The 24458-nt window shown below is 34.9% G+C and overlaps 1 protein-coding gene across 1 annotated transcript in view; it reads left to right on the top strand.

The window, feature by feature from the left end:
- The first annotated feature begins 1335 nt into the window (after positions 1-1335).
- The window catches only part of LOC136830744 (uncharacterized), a 237823-nt gene continuing 214700 nt past the window's right edge, over positions 1336-24458 (top strand). The window contains exon 1 of the mRNA XM_067090557.1: positions 1336-2847. Coding sequence (XP_066946658.1) covers positions 2584-2847 — 264 coding nt within the window. The 5' untranslated portion in view covers positions 1336-2583. The remainder of the gene's footprint in view (positions 2848-24458) is intronic.

The raw sequence follows: 24458 nt of genomic DNA, 5'->3' as shown, positions 1-24458 counted from the left end.
GAGAAAAGTGTTTTTTTTTTTTTTTACATTCAAGGAACTCGATCGCATAAATTTCGTGATTGTTGGTATTTTTATGTATTTGTTTGTTGCCTTTCGAGAAGGTTGTTTTCATAATACAGAAGTCCTATTATTATTATTATTATTATTATTATTATTATTATTATTATTATTATTATTATTATTTGTGAGTACATTCTTATAAAATGTATTATCATACTATTATTTGTGTACATAGTCTTGTAAAAATAATAATAATAATAATAATAATAATAATAATAATAATAATAATAATAATAATATTATTATTATTATTATTATTATTATTATTATTATTATTATTATTATTCATGTGTACATATTCTTGTAGAACAAGTAAAACGAATAGAATGACCAAAAACCCGACAGAAATCTGTAGCAAATAAGTAACAAAGTAGCTACCCAAGATTTGCCATCTAGTTAACCTATGGCATAAGAGCACGACCCCCTTAAAGGTTAAATAGCTCAGCCTTGGTTTAAAGTTCGCCTTGACCTACAGCAGCGCTGTCAATCAGGAAGAAAGAAGATTTTTGTTTATTATTATTATTATTATTATTATTATTATTATTATTATTATTATTATTATTATTATTATTATTATTATTATTATTATTATTATTATTATTATTATTATTATTGAGGTCGCTGTCTTGTGGAAAAAAGTCATGAAATATTACAGGAAAAATCCGTAGAGTAAAATTGCTGATGTGAACTAGAACGTAAAAATTGCGGACAATTAACAGAATTACTGTATAATGAATAAGTAGAAATAAAATATAAAGGATTTTACCTTCGACCAAAGTAATTGTGACTCTCGTTTTCGTAAGCTAAGGGATAACGCAAGGTTTGAGGGTCAATGGGTATTTAATCATCTCCCGGTGTTAAGAGAGTTAAATCTAGTACATTAGAAAATCAAGCTGCACAAATCGCGTCACAGATATCTTAGACGATTCTGGGACAAGTCATTTTTTTATGTGAATAATAATTATGTCTTCTTTTCATAAATGAAGCTTTAGATGCACTAGAGGTTGAGAACGAAGAAGGAAAAATAATGCGTGATGTCCGGCCGTGGAATATTAATGTTGACATTTGCATCATGAATGACTGCGATGATTTTATGTAAGCCAACTGACACCCCCAAACCCCACCCTTCACCCATATTGACTTTGAAAACGGAATCGCCCACGCTCGTTATGAATTGGAAGAAGTGCAACAATACACAGGCCTCCGCCGACATCAGCAGCGACTATCAACAACGGCTGGGGTGTGCGCACCTCCCGCGGGCCACCTTATCAATGCTGCGCAGGGCGCTCTCATCACGAGGCGCCCTTACCAACTCCCCGACGATAATACGCGCCAGATCTCAAAAAATCATTCTGCTCGTTTTCCTTGATAGGTTGCCGGTGCGCAATATATCCTTCCCTTTTTCTCTTACCCATCTAGTGTTTGTACTGGGGTTAATCGAGTGATTTAATTTGACGGAAATCGTTTAATTAATGAAGGTAGTAGCGTCCAGGGGCAAAATGCGTACGGCTAACAACTGACAGTCGGTGGTGTGAGTCTAGCAGGCAGCAGGAGCAGCATTATCAGCAGCAGCAGCGAGAGCAGGTTGCGAGAGCGGCTGGGCCTGGGTGTCAGTCTCTCCCAGACCTTCCCGGTGTAAGCGACTCCTCTTCGCACAGACACGCACACACACAACACGCACTCCACAGCCACCACCACTCCTCCTACTCCACTCGCCGCTCCGCCAACTCCGAGAAACGCTTCTCAGTCTGTTTTCGTCTGTTCACACAAAACGTTGTTATCATCATCTCTTTTTCCCCCCTTTTTAAAAGAAGACAGTTTTTATTTTCTCACCGGAGAACAACATCAAGACTGGTAGAAGAATATATATATATATTGCTTTGTTGTTGTTGTTGTTGTTGATCAGTCACCACACTCTCTCCAGAGCAACTGAATGAAATTCAAAACACGTGCCTCCTGAGTGCCACACACACACAGTTCCGTGGTTTTGTCAGTCTTATCAACCAGCCTAATCAAAATAAACAACAGAAACTTGTCAAGTCGTCATCCGGGAGATAGCATTCATAAAGTGATTTGGTCATCAGTTCATTTTTATCAGTTGGCATAGCTTCCAGATCAGTCGTCTGAAGTGCTCTCTGTTTACGCTTTCTTTTGAGGGTCGTCACTGTCCCAAGCACAAACGTTTCCAAGGCATTTTGTTCACTCTTAGCTGCGACAGAGACTCGGGAACTTGTAAGAGGAGAGGAAATCGGAGCTCTAAGAATATACCTTTTTAAGATCTCTGTGTTGCCCGTTCGTTAGTTTTACCCTTAAAACACAACCCACAACAAGAGATAGAGAGAATCCCCTAGAAGCACCCCAGACCTACCCCACAACCCACGACACAACCATTGTTTGCTTAGAAAGGGCCCCCCTACAAACTTCAAAATTTCCTTAACAAACAAACAACCATTCCCGTGGGTATCGTGCCCCTTAATTAACGAGTGTAGTCCCCCTGACCCGCCAAGTGTCCAGTCTACCAATATGGCGGCTGCCCTTGTAGCGCGGGGACCCGTCCGTTCGCGGTCCACTGAAATCCTGTGTGCTGGTTCCTTTAGCATCGTCGTGGACAGTGTGGACGGGGACGTGACAGGCGGCCCCGCAGACGACGAGGTCTTCGGGGAGGACTCCTCGCTGCCCCTGGGAGTCGACGCCGATGCCCGCAGCGACATCTCCAACGCCTCGAGTCGCGGCTCCAGAACGTCGCTCAGCAAGGAGGAGACCGACGCCAAGTTAGCTCTTTTCAAGGTATGTGGGATCAACGCTCTCCTCTCCTTCAGGTCTCATTTGCTGATTCATCACCCAAGGCAAAATTACCTTGTTTTTATTTTTACTTCATTTTTGGATTATTTTTGTTGCACCACTTGGCCCCTTTTCATGTTTAGCATATTCAGTCTTCATGAGTCCATTTTTATGTATATTTTGAATATTTGTGATCATGAGGTACGGAATTGATGTCCTCTCATAAATTTTGTTCCCAACAGGATTCCAGTAACCATTAAAAACTGCTTAATTTAGTAAAAGTGTGTGAATATGACTTGTTTTGTAGTGTACTAGTACAGCCGTAGTTATTTGCATTTCAAACATAACTATTATGAATTGTGAATTGTGACACATTAAAAAGCTAAAAAGAAAAAAAATGGGAAAATTGCATTTTCTACATTTTCTAGCTCATGGTTCCGGGAAAAAGAGAAGAAATAGTTGCATATGTGTATATGTATATATATATATATATATATATATATATATATTTATATATATATATGTATACATATATATATATATATGTGTGTGTATTATATAACGCAACCTTTGCTGCTAGAAAACCTTTGCCCTTTATTCCTAGGAGATGACGATGAGGCTCTTAAGGTTGACATACTGTTTAGTTATAAATATCAGAGAAGAGAATTCGCTTCTAGGCAAGTAAGGCTTGCTACCTAACGTTGGTACCTTCAGATTTTATTCTAAAACTCAAGCTGCTATAATTAAAAGTATTTTTTTCAAAAATTACTTTTTTCATAATTATGAAAAGTATGTTCTTTATTTAGCTTTAGAAGCCCTACAAAAACACATTATAGTTCTGTATGTTGTATTTCCTGATAAGTAAAAATGTTTTTTAGAAGCCCAGCAAGTACAGTTTTTTTTTTTTACATTTTTATAGTTTTGTATGTGTAGATGTGTTTGTTGGTAAATAAAGATGTATTTTGGCCTCATATTTGTTCTTGAGCTACGTTTGTGAGCCAGTTCCAAGAACCTGTGAACGGAGAATTTCATTTTAAGTCTTGTTGACATCACTTGGAGCATATTTAAGGTAGCCGCTATTTATCTTTCGTTATACAGTAGAAATGCCGTGAACTTGATGCGTAAGTAGGGTATAGGTCTCTTAAATAAACTTCACTAGCTTAGAAGAATCTGACAGGAATTAAACGGGTAGACTGAAGTTTAGTAAACCCAATGTTTAAATTTAAGTTGTGTCTGAGTGCAGAAGTACAGATTTAAAAAAAAAAATATATATATATATATATATATATATATATATATATATATATATATATATATATATATATATATATATATATATATATATATATATATATATAAAGTACAGTATATGGACACACAAGGAAATTGATACAACTGGGTGAAAGATCTTTCGACTTTGCTCGAAGGTTTGGTGCCTTAGAGTGAAGGCGAAAGATCTTGCACTGCTTTGTTTCAGTTAACTCGTGGCCATATACACTTGTCTATCTTGCATCATGTTTTCAGTATATATATAGATAGATAGATAGATAGACAGATATAGATGTGGATATATATGTACATATGAATATATATATATATATATATATATATATATATATATATATATATATATATATATATATATATATATATATATTAGTGTATATATACATTCATGAATCGTAATCAATCGATCAGATTTCGCTCTTAACCTTTTTGTTTCACTCTGTCCAATTGTTCACTAGGAATTCAGTTAGCCGAGTAAACTGAAACCGAAAAAAGGTCAAGCAGTTCTAAGATTAACTCGTGAAGAACGGGAGAAATATTATCCCTGACGTAGTTCAGTTGACGTAAGAATTTATAGTAGCTTGAAATCACAGAAGAGGTCACGTGACATGTTTGGCAAATAAGACTGGTGAAAGCAGTAGTCTTCGGTCTTTTGATGTCGTTACATTTGGCTGTTGTTTTTAAAATTTTATTAAAGGAAATATGACAAGACTACACAGATTTGATCAGACACAAGCAGTGTAAATGTGTGTATGTATGTATATATATATATATATATATATATATATATATATATATATATATATATATATATATATATATATATATATATATATATATATATATATATATATATATATATATATATATATATATATATATATATATTATATTGTGTGTATGTATGTTAACTGAATCACGAAATTATGGAATGTGATAAATATGTAGATGAAGATAAAATCCACGAAGGAAAGAGAAACAATGGAGTACTGCAAGGCCTTTCGAAATATAAAAATAAGTTTACAAAGAAAGCTCGTATAAATGACAGATGGATTTTCTTTATATATATATATATATATATATATATATATATATATATATATATATATATATATATATATATATATACACACACATACGTACATACATACATACATGTGTGTGTATTTTTCATATATTCTGCTGTCCACTGAATTCCATTTGGAAATATAAGATTATTGCTGTGGGCATGAATTTCAAGTTCATAGTGTTTAATGTGTTTTCTGGAATCTCATGACTATAATCTTCTAAATTATAAAGTTTGCTCTCTTTCCAAGATGGAAACGGTCCGTTTAGTAAACGGTCTTGTGAAGGAAATTGTGTTTTTCATTACTTTGATAACTTTACCTTTCATCCAGTTTGATGGGTTAATGTAAGTAAATTTTGCAGGATTTTCTCAGGATTCTCTCTCTCTCTCTCTCTCTCTCTCTCTCTCTCTCTCTCTCTCTCTCTCTCTCTTCTCTCTTCATGTAAACTTCACCTTCATCCATCTTATGTTTTACTTGAAATGAAGGTATATAATATATATATATATATATATATATATATATATATATATATATATATATATATATATATATATATATATATATATATATATATATATATATATATATATCGATTTATCAGCTGAACTATACATTATTGCCTTTGATTTATTACCTGAACTATACGATATTGCTTTTTGATTTATCAGCTGAACTATATATCATTGCTTTTTTATTTATCAGCTAAACTATTAATTATTACTTTTTTATTTAACAGCTGATCTAAACGTTACTGCTTTTATTTATTAGCTGAGCTATACATTATTGCTTTTTGATATATCAACTGAACTATATGTTATTGCTTTTTTATTTCGATTTATCAGCTGAACTATACATTATTACATTTTGATTTATCAGCTGAACTATACTTATTACTTCTATTTATCAGCCGAATTATGCGTTATTACATTTTGATTTATCAGCTGAACTATGCGTTATTGTTTCTGATTTATCAGATGAACTAATTACGTCATTGCTACTGATTTATCAGCTGAACTATACGTTATTGCTTTTGATTTTTTAATTGAACTAAACATTGCTTATTTTTTATTTATCAGCTGAACTATACTTATTGTTGTTTTTAATTTATCAGCTGAACTATACTTATTGCTTTTTTTTATTTATCAGCTGAACTGAACTTCTTGCTTTTTTATTTATCAGCTGAGCTATGCATTATTGCTCTTTGTATCAGCTAAACTATACATTATTGCTTTTCTTATTTATCAGCTGAACTATGCATTATTGCTTTTTTTATTTATCAGCTGAACTATACATTATTGCTTTTTTTATTTATCAGCTGAACTATACATTATTACATTTGTATTTATCAGCTAAACTATACATTATTGCTTCTATCAGCGGAACTTGATTTTTGAGCCGAACTAAACATTACTACTTTTGACTCATCAGCTGAACCATGCTTATTGCTTTTTTTTTTTTATTTATCAGCTGAACTATACTTATTGCTTTTTTGATTTATCAGCTGAACTATACTTATTGCTTTTTTGATTTATCAGCTTTACTATACTTACTGCTTTTTTATGTATCAGCTGAACTCACTTTATTGCTTCTGATTTATCAGTTGAAGTAAATTGCATTAATTTTAGTAGATTACTTGCCTACGTTATTTATTAGTAGTCTACTCATCTAAGTTATTTATGTGTGTTGGTTAAATCTTCCAGTTTTACTAACTAGCTTTTTTTATTGGTAAAATATTGGAATCAATCAACAATTCATGACAGTAATTAGATTCACCTATTTCTCTTAGATGTTTTAATAGTGTCCATGAATAAGGTGAATTCAGTTATGGCGCCTTTGCATATATATTTTTTCAAATCTACATTTTGTTTATCCATTGTTTTAATTAGTTTATGAGAAGGTATAGTGGATTTTGAGAAGGTATGCCATAAGCATATTTTAGACTGGCTGGGTTCTCCTGGAAGTAAACACCTAATACAGAGGTAAGGACATCATATTGCTAGGTATGAGTGTGAAATTTAATCTTCCTGGGATATCCTGGTTGCCCCTTTACTGACCTTGTTAATTAGATTACAGGTTAGATTCAGACATCGAGAAATTACTAGTTGTATAAGCAAAAGTGAACTTTAATTTTGGATGTGCAGTAAATTTTTATACAATGTTGTATCCGTGTTTCTTGTTTTTATTTTATTTCATGAATAATCTTCTCCATGATTTTATTTTTTTAACAAAAATTTTAAATGAATAAGAACCTTAACAGTCTCTTTTTTTTTTTTTATTTAGGCATGGTCAACATTTCTCAGATGGGCGAAATAAAAGTATTTTATGAAAAAATTATTTCTTCTCTCTCTCTCTCTCTCTCTCTCTCTCTCTCTCTCTCTCTCTCTCTCTCTCTCTCTCTCTCTCTCTCTCTCTCTCCCCAATTCTTCACTATAGAGACGTGAATGAAAGTGTAGACCAGTACCTGGCCTGTATGGGCCAAACCCTATAATCCAATCTAGTCTAACACTCGTTCACACACGCGCGCACTTTTTTTTTATTTACTGGTGCTTTTTGGCGCGCACATTAGATTTATCTATGCGTATATATGTACACTATCAATATTTTGCTTTGTACATGTTTTTAGGCCAACAATGATGTTGCACATAAAAGGACAGTGGCTACAGTGAAAAAACCTTTTGCAGCCACTGTGGCATTCGTGTGACAGCAGTCAGATCAGAGGTGATATATTTGCAAAAGAATAGTAAAAAAAAATTTCACAGCTTTACGCCACTTTTATCTCGGAAGCGTGTCAGCAGCAAAGTGGATTTCTACCTTATGTACTAAGCCATTCATTCATTCTGTTCTGTCTACCATTCACGTCGTTATTGTATTAGAAACGCTTAAATGCCCAATGGTTGGTCTGATCGCAAAGTTTCTGCATCTGTTACTGTTAACAAACGATTTTTCACTATTATTATTCTTTTTTATACAGAAATTTCATAGACCTGTCAGTGCATTTAGTTGCGGACCTTTGATGATCTTGCTTGTATGTATGTATATTATATATATGTATACTGTATATAATGTATTTATGTATGTATGTATATATATATATATATATATATATATATATATATATATATATATATATATATAAATATATACACACATAAACATATATACACACAAACTCCTTAATATAGAATTCACCTACCCTTGGAAATAACTTCCACTTGAAGATTTATATATAGATGCATTTGCTCTGGTTAGGATTAGAATCTTGCCTTTTGTGATTAATAAGAGTTGACAGGGACTATCCATCTGGCTGTCAAAGAGAGACAATCTAATTTCAACTCTGTTGAATTCGCGTTCTGTACATGAAAATAGAAATCAAGGCATCTCCACCATGAATATTGAGAATTTATATTCCGTGGTTATTTTTTGTAGTTTTCCTCCCTAATACGCACTAAAATTCTGTTATAAAAAAGTTTCGTGTTTATTAATGACAAAACTGCCTGATATATGTAGTATAAATAAATTTTCAACATTAAGTATTAAAGTATTTCCCTAAGCAGGCGGTGGCCTTAGAGGAAAAAACAAAGCAATAGTCATTGCCACATTAATAATTTAATGCAGATTCCATAATGTATAGAAAACATACTCCATATTATCACTTGCTTCAGCGCCGAGTTGAACCACCTGTACATATTGCGCCACTCACCTCTGTCTGGCATGCACACATTAGCCTCCTGGAAATTGAGGCCCTTTCTTCCCAGCACCCTTTTTAGGCCAAATGTCGAGATCCTTATCCTTTCACCAATCAGTCATCCTTGATTCTTTTTACCACTTCTACATATCCCCAAATTCTTACCCTTTCAATTCCTATAAAGGAGATTTGGCTCAACAATGCTCTATATTCGGCAAATTCTTAGGAATGATCTTGCTAGCTCGTGCTCTTTTACTTCATGGTTGCAATCCACTGAAAAGCAGGACATAATTCACCGCTTGCGTCAGCAGGAAGCTCAAAGTTGTGTATGATGCGTACGTAAGTGTTCCAGCTCGCTAATGAATAACACTCGGGATCTTCCAATAATGTGTGTGTGTGTATATATATATATATATATATATATATATATATATATATATATATATATATATATATATATATATATATATATATATATATATATATATATCTTTTTTTTTTAGTGTGTGTGCTTGTGTGTAAACACCTACTCCCGAACTGTATAGCAATACTAATTGCGGTAATGGTCATCTGTCTGTGTTCATGAGAGTCAAAGAGTAGCATACAAATACCAGCCATCCACCATTATACCAATGAGCAATAATCTAAATGCACCCTGCAGATATCCACCTTGATCCTTTGCTTTTAATGCATGACCCTCGGCAGATGCCTTACACACACACACACACACACACACACACACACACGAAGAATAATCTGGGATGAGGAGACTTTCAAAGCAGACTGGCCATCTCACAAAGCCCCCAAGTAAAAAGTGACCTGAGATCACAGTAATCTTTACGTAGTCTTTTTCTTCCACTTCTTTAAGAGGATACACAGTAACCAGGGCTCCTTGGCCAAAAGAAATGGCCGGGCAGGAGAGGAGAGCCCTTGAAAGCGACTCCGTCCGCCAGGAAGACTCAAAGGGCGTTATGTCCTTCCTCGTCTTCCCGTTCTTCTTCTTCTTCTTCTCCTTCTCGTCATTTTTCTTCCTCTGTGGATTCATTTCTCTTCGTCTTTGCACGCATGACTGGGACGCTCCTCTTCCAGTCCGCTCCTTTCCATTTTCAAAACAAAAATAATTCATCATTTTCCTGCATAAACCATCTGTTCTCTCTCTCTCTCTCTCTCTCTCTCTCTCTCTCTCTCTCTCTCTCTCTCTCTCTCTCTCAGCGTTCTTTATTTTCCATTAGCTTTTCTATTCAAGTAACTACCTCCACACACTCATTAATTTTTTACTCCTTCCCTCTTCCCCCCAACCCCAATCCCCATGCGGTCTCATGCCCCCCACATATTTTCCTTCGTTCTCACATATTTAGAGGTTACCTTCGCTATAATTTCGGTCCACCTTTTGGTTTTACAAAGAAAGAAGAAATAAATGAAAATCTTGATTGCTTAAATTTCTCATCTTTTGGTGAGTATCATTCCTCTTTTTCCTGGCATTCGTTTTCCTCTCTGCTTGGCCTTCTTATTCCATTCCATTCGTTTTCCTCTTCTTTCCTTATTTGTATTCCTGTTGTATTCAGAGAGGAAAATGCCTGTCTCTCTCGAGAGAGAGAGAGAGTGAGTAGAATTTACTTATTTTCAAGACTTGAATGTTTTAAGCTTTTAATTGTACCAAATTTGTATCAAGATCTTGACGGTTATATTTAGCGTTGCCTGATTCATATCGATGTTGCTTAGAACTATTAAATATTCCCAGTGTTCTGTTATTCCTATTTCTGTCAAAACTGCTTCGTTTATATCATTCACACAATGCTCTGCTCTTTGAGGCAGAGTTTTCTTTCCTTCAGAGTCATTTTTTACTTTGGTACTCTCATGCTAAAGGCTTTTACGACTGACTTATATTGTGTGTACAGGGTTATGTAGGTTCTTTTTTTTTTTTTTTTTTTGAAGGAACTCTGGTGATGTTTGTTACAGACTTTGGGAATTTTTCGTTTACGCATATTTTAATTATTTTTGTTTACAAGGGATTGAGTTTTTAAGCGCCACGTGTTTTCTATAACTGGGTGTTTTATATGTGTATATGTATATATATATATATATATATATATATATATATATATATATATATATATAATGTGTGTGTGTGTGTGCTCGCGCATGTGCGTGTAGATTTGTTTGTATATATCTAGGATAAGAATCTTGCATGATGAAAACTCTTGGAGCTAGAAAGACGTTTTTCGCACTAACCAGGAAGCTTAGTACATAAAATTCTCACGTAAATTCCAGTTAGCTGCCCCTTGACGAATGTGTGTTTAAGGGCGTTTTATACCCCTTTACCCTTTACAGTCTGTTCTAGATTTTTAGAGTACAAAGATGATTACGCTGTTGCTTCTCCTGCACTTTGGGTGTTTTGCCAGGTATTGCGACTTGTGAGAGAACTCACTGACAGAAGGGGCGGATTGCGTATGGTCGGATTGTTTCGATACCTTACGATATTGTGTTCTCGGTACTAGAGAAGATTATGACACGGTTCTCCGTCCTGCAATCAATAACTCGTGAGTGGACTGTTGTTTAATTTTGATTTTCTAAAATATTCTATCATGTTTCACATTCGTAAGCGTTAGATGTTTCACGTTTTAGTTTTCTGTAAAAGAAAACTATTGGGATGGCTTTTTGTGTGTCCGTCCACACTTTTTCTGTCCGCCCTCAGATCTTAAAAACTACCGAGGTTGGAGGGCTGCAAATTGGTATGTTGATCATCCACCCTCCAGTTATCAGATATACCAAATTGCAGCCCTCTAGCCTCAGTAGTTTTTATTTTATTTAAGGTTAAAGTTAGCTCCATGATCGTGCGTATGGCACCGCTATAAGTGCCAACAATTCAGGCCACCACCGGGCCGTGGCTGAAAGTTTCATGGGCCGCGGCTGAGAGTTTCATGAGCCGTGGCTGAGAGTTTCACACAGCATTATACGCTGTACAGAAAAATCGATTGCGCCGAAGAAACTTCGGCGCATCTATTACTTGTTGATTGCTCTTTATACAAAGAAAATTGGTATTTAAGGTTATAGTAGAGGAGTATTCTCTGTTCTTTATAGTTGTGGGAGCAAGTATTTTACGCGATAATGAGGTATTTTTGTCTGAGATGAAATGTATTTTGGTTTAATTACCCAAAGCAAGTGATCACCTCAAAACTGAGATGGGATAATGGTTTGCGAACAGCCAAAAGGCAAAGATATAAAAGGAATTCATGACTCATTTTACTGATCTAATGGTAATGAGTGATTTAAACTGTAGTTGGTTTCGATTTCACTTATATTTATATATATATGCTGTCTATATATATACATATATATATATAAAATATATATTATGTATATAAATATATATTATACATATACACATATATGTATATATTTTTCCATTTTGTGTAATGAAAGATAGAGTACGATACTCGTTTCATGAAATTCGCATTTGTTTTCGTATTTTTTTTTTTATTTTCTTTCAACTTTGATGGTAATTATATTTTGTACGTGATTGGGCTGTGGTTCATGTCGCACGTTAATACTTAATGCCACTTATTAATGCCTCCTATCACAGCTTGACTCTAGTTTGAACTGAACTGAATTGAATATAGAATGTAGGCCAGAGGCCAAGCATTGAGACCTATGAGGTCATTCACCGCTGAAATGGAAATTGACAGTAAAAGGTTTAAAGGTGTAACAGGAGGATAACCTCGCAGTTGCACTGTGAATCAATTGTTAGAAGAAGGTGGAGAGTAAGATGGAAGAAAGAGAATATGAAAGGAGGTACAGTAAAAGGAACGGAAGGAGTTGCAGCTAGGGGCCGAAGGCACATTGTAAATAACCTTAAGTAATGCCTACAGTGCACCACTTGAGGTTCACTTACGGCTCTACCCCCCTGTGGGGAGCTAGACTCTAGTGGTCAGCATTCTTTAAATCCTTGAATTTTTAACTGTCGTTGTCTTGTCACTGTACAGTTGCGCCAGGTTTATCTAACCTTAAAGCCAGTCAGTCAACCAGTCAATTAACCTGAAGTACAGGTGAGTTGTAGTGAAGCCATTTTTTTTTTAAACTGACCCATAGCCTTTATCCAACCTAAGGCCGTAGGTGAATAAAGGATGGGAGGATGAAGTAGATGGGGTACCTCCTTCAAGGAAGCTATGCATTACTCATCCTCTGAGTGACAAAAAGGTTTTAGGAGTCTGTGAAAACGGAAGCAGTGAGGGAGAAGGAGGGAGGGGGGAATATAAAATTTAGCTAAATGCCAAGGGCAGGGACCTAAGAGGTCATTCGGCACCGAAAGGGAAACTGAGAGTAAAGGGCTCGCAGTTGCACTATGGAGCAATTGTTAGAGAGGGTTGAGGAAAGTAAGAAGGAAGAAAGATAATGTGAACGGAGGTGCAGTCAAGAGGAATGAAAGGGGTTGCAGCTACGGGCCGAAGGGACGCACCAAATAACCTTAAGTAATGCCTACAGTGCACCGCGTGAGGTGCAGCTCTGACGGTAGTAATCCCCTCACGGGGGCTGAGGGGGAGTATGAGAGAGATAGTCACTTAACCTGAATTATTTTATGCTGATAGGAACAGCCTGTCAGTTCGAACAGTCAGGTGGTCTGGGAATTCCATTATATGTAGGCCTATGGGAAAATCGATATCATTATAAGTAAAGGAATCTTTATTATTTATCTGCCTTCTAAGCCCTCCCTTAGCAGCAAAGGATGTGGCACTAAGGCAGTGAGAAATTTTCCCTTCGTCGAGGGTGTTATTTCTTCCTGAATATCTTGCTATTTGCCAAATGTTACATATAAAATTATGTAAGTTTGTACCATGTAAATGACTAAGCTGTTACTATTATAGGGAGGCCTGGTTCAGGGGTTTTGTGCTTTTGTAGTGTCTTGTCAACTTCAGTCGTTTTTGTTGTGAAAATTCTGAACGATTAAAAAGTGTATTTGTTTCTGTGCGCCATTTTTCTTAACTATTTAACTGTCTGTTTTGAACAAAATACTGAAAGGTACCGTAATTAGACAGCAGTGAAAAAACTGCTTAATACTTTGGTTATTAAATTCATTTTCTTAGTTGACATTCCGCCGTAGGGGAGTAGTGCCGTCAGTGCACCTCATGCAGTGCACTGTAGGCATTATTTAGGTTCTTTGCAGCGTCCCTCTGGCCCCCAGCTGTAACCCCTATCATTCCCATTTCTGCACCTCCTTTCATATTCTCTTTCTTCCATCTTACTTTCCACCCTCTCCTAACAATTGCTTCAAACCTTTTACTGTCAGTTTCCCTTTCAGCTCTGAATGACCTCATTAGGTCCCAGCGCTTAACCTTTGGCCAAAGTTCTATATTCTATATTCCATTAGTTGACATTCATTATATAGTTTATGAACATGTATTTTATAATGCCTAATGATTCAGTTACGACCTCTGATGTTCATAAATTGTCACAGTTCATATGTCTTTGGGATTTTCCTTCTTCAGGGAATTTTAAGGTATGTTTTATTCATGAAGGTATGCTCTTAGTTTTATACTGTATGTATAACTGCACAGTTATCAAGAAAACGTACAGACATACAGAGAGACATTGCAATATGCTGACGATGAAACTGTGGATTTTGTAGTACTAACAAGTAGGATCTGAAGGCGACCCAAATAGTTGCTGTTCATTCTGTCGGAACTCTTTGATGTAACAATTCCAAATGAGAAAAAGATAGAGAGGGAGAGAGAGTGTGTAATGGAAATATAAAATAGCTGGCGAGAAACGTGAAAAAATACACGAGAAAAAGGGGACGCGAGAGAAAATGTTAGCGAGACAGAACCGGAATGAAAGCACGTGAAAAAATAGGTGACAATACAAGGGAAAAGTGATATAAAATAGAAAATGTAAATGTAAAATAGAAAATGTAAATGTAATAGGGAGGGAGAGAGGAAAAAAGTGACGTGAAACTGAGAATTGAGTCACGTACGCAGTTGAATATCTTGAATGGTTCTGTTCAGGGAATTACAAGCTCCCATCCAGATGTGTTATAAGGCTGAGTGACGTCATTGAAGTCCTTAGGCGACAGGTGATTGAGAACATTTTAAGTCCTTATCATAACGTTATTGATTACCTTTCCAACATTCAGGAGATATTAATTACCTTTCCAACATTCAGGAGATATTAATTACCTTTCGAGCACTCAGGAGATATTAATTACCTTTCGAGCACTCAGGAGATATTAATTACCTTTCCAACATTCAGGAGATATTAATTACCTTTCCAGCACTCAGGAGCTATTAATTACCTTTCCAACATTCAGATATTAGTTACCTTTCCAACATTCAGGAGACATTAATTACCTTTCCAACATTTCCGGAGATATTAATTACCTTTCCAACATTCAGGAGACATTAATTACCTTTCCAACATTTCCGGAGATATTAATTACCTTTCCAACATTCAGGAGATGCCAGACGTTTTGTTGATTCCTTTTGACGAACCATTTACTAAGTATTTTATCGGCAATAATTTAAGATATGAGAAAAACCTGTACAGTGATTTATTTGTCATGTTATTTTTAACATAAATGACACGATATAGATACGTATCTAACCTTCGGTGGTGCTAAACGTTTTGTTAGTAAATTTTGATGAGACATTCGCAAAGTATTTTACCGGCAATAATGTAAGATATGAGAAAAACTTGTACAGTGATTTATCTGTCACGTTACTTTTAACAAAAAGACCGATATAGATACGCGTCTGACCTTCAGGGGATGTTAAACGATTTGCAAAGTCTTTTGTCGATAATTTCAAATAGGAGAAAAGCTTCTGTAACGATTGATGCTTTGTTCCTGTCACTGAGTGGCTTAAGTTGCCATGAAATCTTGGCTATGTATAGCTTTGCTTTCAGAGAGAGATAAGTGTACCATGAAACGACATCTTAATTTGCTTTTTTTTTTTTTGCTGCTCTTTTCATACGTGTAAAGATAGAATCCTTTTTTTTTATGAATAGACATTGTATTACGAAAATGAACCTCGTAATCCCTCGCCTACTAAGGCTCTGAATGTCCTGTCTGTTCGAATCCATGATCTTTAGATGATTCCTCTTTTATCTCGGCCGAACTAAGGACACGTGCTTGCGTAACCGTTCAGACAAAAGGCCTGTCATGGACGAAAGGTTAAGGACAAAGCTCTCCTCGGGTTGCATTCGAGATTTCTTAAAAATAGCTCTCTCTCTCTCTCTCTCTCTCTCTCTCTCTCTCTCTCTCTCTCTCTCTCTCTCTCTCTCTGACAGAAGTAAAAGGACTCCATTTTTCTTGTACTTTATATTGGAAAACGTAGACTTATGAACCCGAATCAGTAAGTAAATAAGTAGTAGGTAATTGGACACCTTTGAATCTGTAAAAACTCATAACAATTTCGTATCGATGTTCGTAAAATTAAAATAATCACTTCCTTTTCTCGTTCCGATTTGCTTCTCATCTCGTTGGTGTTTACATTAAAATATACTTTTTTTATTCATTCTTATTCATTTTTATTCAATCTTGTCATTTCTACGATAAAAACTCAATCGGTTTTCGTAGCCACAAAGACTACAGATTCGCCTTTTCTCTTAGTTACTAAGACTAAGTTTCTCTTGTTTTACTCACGATGACCGCGCATACTCTGAGTACCTTGAACTTCTAAAAATCGATCATTCTGTCCTTTATTTTTCTTATCTGCTGTGCTTCAGGTTTTTCTTTTCCTCCCATACTTATTGGTCGATGTCCCCCTTCGCTCAGCTCAATTCAGACTTTACTTGACTTATAATAATAATAATAATAATAATAATAATAATAATAATAATAATAATAATAATAATAATATTATTATTATTATTATTATTATTATTATTATTATTATTATTATTATTATTATTATTATTATTATTATTATTATTATTATTATTATTATTATTCAGAAGGTGAACCCTATTCATATGGAACAAGCCCACAAGGTCCTCTGACTTGAAATTCAAGCTTCCAAAGAATATGGTGTTCATTAGAAAAAGTAACAGATAATAATGGGAAATACAAAAAGAAGAGATCACTAACTAAAAAATATATATTAACAAATTAATGCATATCTAGACAGTGTGCCAACAATGTTGTGCAGAAGTTATGTTAACACCCGTGAACAGAATTGGAAGAAACTTGGCAGTTATACTCATGAGGTAACCTTATATAGAAGATAAACGTACGGGAGAAATCCCAAAGTTGACTCTTGGTTACCATGGAAACCATCTGTTATGAAAGATGAAGAGATTTTGAGCAGTTTAAGTGCCTCATAGCTAGGTACTATTCTAGGTATAAGTGCCAAGTTGTATGTTGTACTCTATGGTGAGCAAAGACTTTCATTCAAATGTACGAGTTCATTTAGTCACTTTGAATAACTACGGGTGGAAGTATATTTTCTATTTATTGTACTATTCTTGTTAAGAGTTGGTCAAAGATCGCAAATGAGTCCTTCCTCTTTATGCTGTACTTCGTTTTCTCTCTCTCTCTCTCTCTCTCTCTCTCTCTCTCTCTCTCTCTCTCTCTCTCTCTCTCTCTCTCTCTCTCTCTCTCTCATAGAATTCTACGATAATTCCACATTCAACATTGTGGGAGACGCGAATGGTCAGACAAACTGCTCGGCGACTTGATCAAATTGTGCAGTGTCAGTAAATACTAGTTTTTTTTTCAGTCATGCTTTTTGTAAAGTTGACAGAATGTTAATTGTTCACGCATTGAAAGGCATGGGAGTTTAATTGTTTAATGAAGTTAACTTTTGCAGATTTTTAAACTTTGATTATGACAATGTACATTTCTGAGTGAATTGATAAATCGTTGGAGAGTAATGTATTGTGACAGAGGAAACTGATAAATTTGTGCTGAGTCAATTTGCTTAACCAGTCATCTGCTTTTTCAGACATGCAAAAAATAATTATGAAAATTTACAGAAAGCTGCATCTAACTTTTGATGTCAGTTTTTATGATGAAAGAGCCAGTGTGTTTATTAGTTAAAACTGTTGATTAAAATTTATATTTGGTATGAATTATGGAAGAAAACATAATTACGCTGTTTATTAGTTGGCCAAAAATGGTCCCTGGATTCTCATTAGTCCATGAATGGCAATGTATGGAAAATGAATAGCGAGTGCATTTAATTTTTTTTATTGCATGCAGTAATGCCTTCGGTCAATTTCACTCGCTAGTAATTAACAACGTATTTTGGCTGATTCTGTTATTTGAATTCATTATTTCTTTTAATACAGAAATAATTATGTAATTTAAATATATGTGTGTGTGTGTATTCACAGTATCATTGAATCGTTATGACACATACAATCACTAAAGTTAAGGATTAAAATAATGCATATTATTTCCGTGAATCATGAAGGTACTTGTCATTTACGAGTCACAATAACAGCTACTCAAAGCACTGATTCATGAATCGCAGTCGTCTATTTCACCGTTGCATGAATCACATTACGAATCAGAATCATTTCTGCAAATCAGCGGCACGATTCACGGCATCATGAACGGAGTGACAAGAATCACAGCGTTATGCAACGCAATGACACGAATCAGCGTCAAGGATCTGTGTCACGAATACGAGCAGTGTCGTTTCCACCGACATGAATCACAGTGACACGATTGACAGTGAAGCGAACCTCTCTGACAAACAATTCATTCTGCTTGTTTTCAAGAGGAGGAATGTGAGTTCTCGCATGGAACAAACGGCCAGTTGCTTTCGTGTTTGTTTGTCCGTTTTATTGTCTGTCATTTTTTTTTATTTAATTTGTCATATTTTATTTAATTTGTCGTTTTAATTTAATTTGTCGTTAGGGCAAAGTACATAGAGTCCTCTTCATTTGGTCGATGCTGAAGTATGAATGCATTGCTTGGTGGTTTGGGGATATGCATACCTAGGAGAATCTGAGAGAGAGAGAGAGAGAGAGAGAGAGAGAGAGAGAGAGAGAGAGAGAGAGAGAGAGAGAAACTGAGTGTCAGAGAGAGAGAGAGAGAGAGAGAGAGAGAGAGAGAGAGAGAGAGACACTGTGTCAGAGAGAGACAGAGAGAGAGAGAGAGAGAGAAACTGAGTGTCAGAGAGAGAGAGAGAGAGAGAGAGAAATTGTGTGTGTGTGTGTGTGAGAGAGAGAGAGAGAGAGAGAGAGAGAGACACTGTGTCAGAGAGAGACAGAGACAGAGAGAGAGAGAGAAACTGAGTGTCAGAGAGAGAGAGAGAGAGAGAGAGAGAGAGAGAGAGAGAGAGAGAGAGAGAAAATTGTGTGTGTGTGTAGAGACACTGTGTCAGAGAGAGAGAGAGAGAGAGAGAGAGAGAGAGACTGACTGTGTCAGAGAGAGAGAGAGAGAGAGAGAGAGAAAAACTGAGTGTCAGAGAGAGAGAGAGAGAGAGAGAAAATTGTGTGTGTGTCAGTGAGAGACAGACAGACAGAGAGAGAGAGAGAGTGTCAGAGAGAGAGAGAGAGAGAGAGAGAGAGAGAGGGGTGTTTGTGTGTATGTGTGTCAGAGAGATATACAAACAACATTTTTCAATCAACTTAATAGAGAGAAAGTGGAGGAGGGATACACTGTGATTGTTTAGCCAGCATATTTTTGTGTTTGTGTTATCAGAGAGAGAAATTCAGAGGCAAATTTGCGCTACGATATACAAACAACATTTTCAAAATTAATAACGAAATCGTAATTGAGTGATTGTAAAGCCAGCATATTTTTCTCTTTGCGTTAAAGAAGACAATGATAAAAATTTGGGATTTGGTAAAATTAAAATTTATTTTTTAACTTTATATTTTTTTCACTTTTGCGATAAAAGAACCATATTTAAAGCAAATATATTTCACAAATGACGTTTATTTTTATATTTTCGGTAATGCCATTTTAATCACGTTGTTTATTGTTAGCAAAATGACCAATAAATCAATCAATCAATAGCTACCCCTCTCCTCCAGTTTAACTTAGCTTTTCATCCAGGAATATACGTCTTCTCTTTTGACTTTAATATAGCTATTATTATTATATAATAGAATTAGTTATTGATTTAAAATGTAAAATTACATAATAAAATTACTGCTGTAATCACAGATGGGTTTTCGAATCATCTCAAAGTTTGTTTACGATTATATATAAAATAAGTTCTGTTTTAATAATCACTACTTACCATAGATATACCCAGCAGGTTTAATTGTCCTCATTCAAAAGAATGACGGCTAAAGGAATACCTTTAATGAGAACCCTTTACACTGCCGCATGCATCATTGACCTGTGTAAAGTTGTGCTACATTTCCCCCTAGTATATATCTCCCTTCCCTTGCTGTAAAAAAAAAAAAAAAACACATACACGCCCACACGCCCTCCCTCTTACTGCCAACCTTTGTAGCGTCCCTCCCCTGCAGCAGCGACCTGACTTTGCCTTTGCCTCTCTCTCTCTCTCTCTCTCTCTCTCTCTCTCTCTCAGGTCCTTTGTCAGTTTTCCTCGCATCGCTGTTATCGGAGCCTATTTCCCTCCTACAAGCCGAGTCGAGTTTACTACAATCGCAGGGGGTGGGGTGGGGTGGGGGGGGGATTGAATGGACCCTTCTTCCATCTGGCTCAGTCAGTTTTGGGGTGAAGATGGAGTTCCACTCGAACCGCCCTTGAACAATTCACTTGTCCGCTTCGAGATATTTCTCCCATTCCGCAGCTACGGGCTTTTATATGGCGACTGGGATGGAATTTCGCTCACTTGCAGATATGATGGGATTCGCCTCACGCTTCCCCGGATGTTTTGTTTTGTTTATAACTGAGAGAAAATTAAAGGTTCGACAGAGGAAAGTTTAAGATGATGATGATGATGATAATATTTCTGCAGTGTGGTATTGGAGTAGCTATACGTAGCTTTTTGATATTAATTAAAGACTGAAGAAGCCATGATATTTTTATTATTATTAATATTATTATTATTATTATTATTATTATTATTATTATTATTATTATTATTATTATTTGTTTAAGGATACATGGAGTACAGGAAGTTTGTTATTTTTCAAATACCTCCTGGATATGCTCAGATATATATATATATATATATATATATATATATATATATATATATATATATATATATATATATATATATATATATATATATATATATAATATATATATACTAGATACAAATATATATAATATAGAATATTGCTGAGAAACTCGCCGGGTTGAGAGAGAACTGCCAGGTGCCAATTATCTGGAGGAAATTGGTATTTATTGTAAGCACACAGTGCTGTCGATTGAGTTCGGGCAGTCATATGGAAGACGTTATTGCGCCGGGTATTTTCGGGGCGAACGTTATTTTCCCGTGATTTCCTTCTGGTATTTGCTTCCCGGTTATTGAAAGTCACGTCTTCGGGGAGAAATTTTGATTTAGTTTTTTTTCATTATTAATAAAAAAATTATTATTATTATTATTATTATTATTATTATTATTATTATTATTATTATTATTATTTGTTGCTTAATGGATAGTCATGGCTTTCAAGTAATAATAATAATAATAATAATAATAATAATAATAATAATATAATAATATTATTTGTTGCTTAATGGATAGTCCTGGCTTTCAAGTAATAATAATAATAATAATAATAATAATAATAATAATAATAATAATAATAATAATAATAATAACAAGGCACTAATGCCATTACTTTTCATTAGTAATATCATTAACACTGCTTCCCCTTTCCTCAACTGCTACCGCTCACTATCTCCTATTGTACTGCACATTTCTTCTCCCTAGAACCGCCATCATCAACGGAATTTTCATGGGCGGTGCTCTCCAAGATAGCGCACCTGGGCAATCAGGCTAAAATGCGACGGAAAAAGCGCTGAAGTCTCTAAGGGCCTCTGTTTCTGCAGAATATCAATCAACGAGTTTCTTTTTTTTTTTTTTTTTTTTTTTTGAGTTCCAAAGACCTTAGCCTTACGTGAATAAATAAAAAAAAGGCCTGCTTTTTTTTCTTCTTCTCCCTTGCTTATGGATTTATATGTCTCACTCAGATGGGCGGTTGGTTTTATTCCGTCCCATTAAGGCTTTGGTGAACTTAAAATCAATGCGTTTTTTTTTTTGTCTAGTGCCAGAGTCCTTACTCTTACGTGAATTAATAAAAAAAGGCCTAATTTTCTTTCTATATCTCCCTTGCTTATGTATTTATATCTATCTCACTCCGATGGGCGACTGGTTTTATTCTGTCCCATTAAGGCTTTGGTGAACTTGAAATCAATCAACGAGTTTTTTTTTTTTAAGTGCCAAAGGACTAACCCTACGAGAATAAATAAAAAAAGGCCTGTTATTTTTATTCTTCTCTATCACTTAACCTAATTTTCTTTCTGTTCCTCCCTTGCTTGTGGATTTAGTTCTGTATCGCTCAGATGGGCGACTGGTTTTATTCTGTTTCATCCAATCTTTAATTAACTTGTGCTTGGAGTCGTCATTCTAGTGTACCTAGCATTTGACGCAAGATAAGAATCATATTCCAAGTCACCAAAGATTAAATTGGTAAATCATACTAGAGATAAGCCAATCACTAATAGCAGTTACACCTTTGGATATTGAAAACTAATCATTTACAATTTTTTAAATTTGTTACCCATGTTAAACGAGAGGCAGGCAGAACAAAAATAGTACTGTTAGATTCCTAACATTGACGTTTCTGCAGTGATAAATCTCTCCTCCATCAAAGTTAATAGGGATGCTTTCATATTGCATTTCATCATTTTTCCGCCATATCTCTTTAAATCATTTTCTTCAAAATGTTGAGGTCTAATGTAAAAGAGGGAGATGGCCGCATTGAAACACGAAATCCAGTGGAGTGAGTGCAAGAAATATCTTAGGATTATTTTGCATGATTAGAACGACGATAATGATTAGATTCATTACTTGACTCCCAGTTCTTCTTTTCCCTAAATTACAACAAACACTGAAGGTCATGTATATATAGAAAAGTATTTACTTTTAATGTACTCAAATGCAAGTGTATATATAAGTGTAAGTATATATACAGTATATATGTATGTGTATATATATATATATATATAGTATATATATATATATATATATATTTATATATATATATATATATATATATATATATATATATATATATATATATATATATATATATATATATATATATATATATATATATATATATATATCTCAGATGCTGTGTATGTATGTCTAAGACAACATATGGATGAACGTTCGTATCTCCGGAAGATGATATTATTAGACTGCCCAGAGGAAAACCACCCTTAGACGCCAGTAACTTGAGAGTTTGAGGGGGAAAGAGAATAAAGCATCGCCATCGATTTGGCCATAAATTGAAAAGAGAGAGAGAGAGAGAGAGAGAGAGAGAGAGAGAGAGAGAGACCTCGGTTGCTTTACTTTTTGTTCCACAATTCCCTGGAGTTTCTATCTTTTTTTTTTTCTTCTCATCGAGGTAATGGGAAATCGGTTGGCAAGGTTGAGTATGTAACACGATTAAAGGTGGGAAAATAAATGACGAAATATCAGCAAATATATCTACACTTTTGTGAATCGTGGCTGACAGCTATGTGAAAAAAACAAACCTGCATAAATTACGAGGCTGTGCGTAAGGTTAATGCTCCTATATTATTAAAATAAGATTTATGCTCCCATATTAAAATAAGGTTAAGGCTCCCATATTAAAGTAAAGTTAATGCTCCCATATTATTAAGATAAAGTCAGTGCTCCCATATTATTAAGATAAGGTTAAGGCTCCCTTATTATTAAGATAAGGTTAATGCTCCCATATTATTAAAAGGTTAATGCTCCCTTATTATTAAGATAAGTTAATTCTCCCACATTGTTAAAATAAGGTTAATGCTCCCATATTTTTAAAAGGTTAATGCTCCCTTATTATTAAGAAAAAGGTTAATGTTCCCATATTAATAGAAGAAAATACTCCCATGTTATTAAAAGTCCAAGGGTTGTTGAAACTTTGCAATCTGATGCAAATGTAAAGACATTTTGAGGTCTTAGAGACAACAGAGCAGAATCAATTAATGAAAGGCCTGCCCCAATGACAAATATAAATTGTGAATATTAAATAAAAGGAAATTGACTCGCTTGTTGTAGAATTGAAAAAGGTGGAGTAATTATAATACATCCCCAATACAAGAGAGAGATTTATCGCATGAAGGTAAAGTAGTACTGTCACAAAAACTGGCCGTTGGAACAGCCAACACCACTGTCCAATGGCGAAAGGAAACCTTTGTAAACATAACAAAATAACATCAGAAATATGGCATTACAGGGTAAACAAGTAACAAATTATGAAAATTTAGTAAAGCAAAAAAAATATTTAACTGATAAACTCGACAGTTATCGCGAGGGAATATTTAAACAAAACTTTAAATATTACCTTAGTTCGCAAATGAGGCAAATTTAGTACTGGCAGAGAAACTACAATACAACGAAGCAATACCACTTCCGTTAGAGAGAGAGAGAGAGAGAGAGAGAGAGAGAGAGAGAGAGAGAGAGAGAGAGAGC

This window comes from Macrobrachium rosenbergii, chromosome 47 (assembly GCF_040412425.1).
Source record: "Macrobrachium rosenbergii isolate ZJJX-2024 chromosome 47, ASM4041242v1, whole genome shotgun sequence".
In the NCBI taxonomy this organism is placed as follows: domain Eukaryota; kingdom Metazoa; phylum Arthropoda; class Malacostraca; order Decapoda; family Palaemonidae; genus Macrobrachium; species Macrobrachium rosenbergii.
The sequence above is the reverse complement of the archived record's forward strand: the minus strand, read 5'-3'. Positions and strand labels throughout refer to the sequence as shown.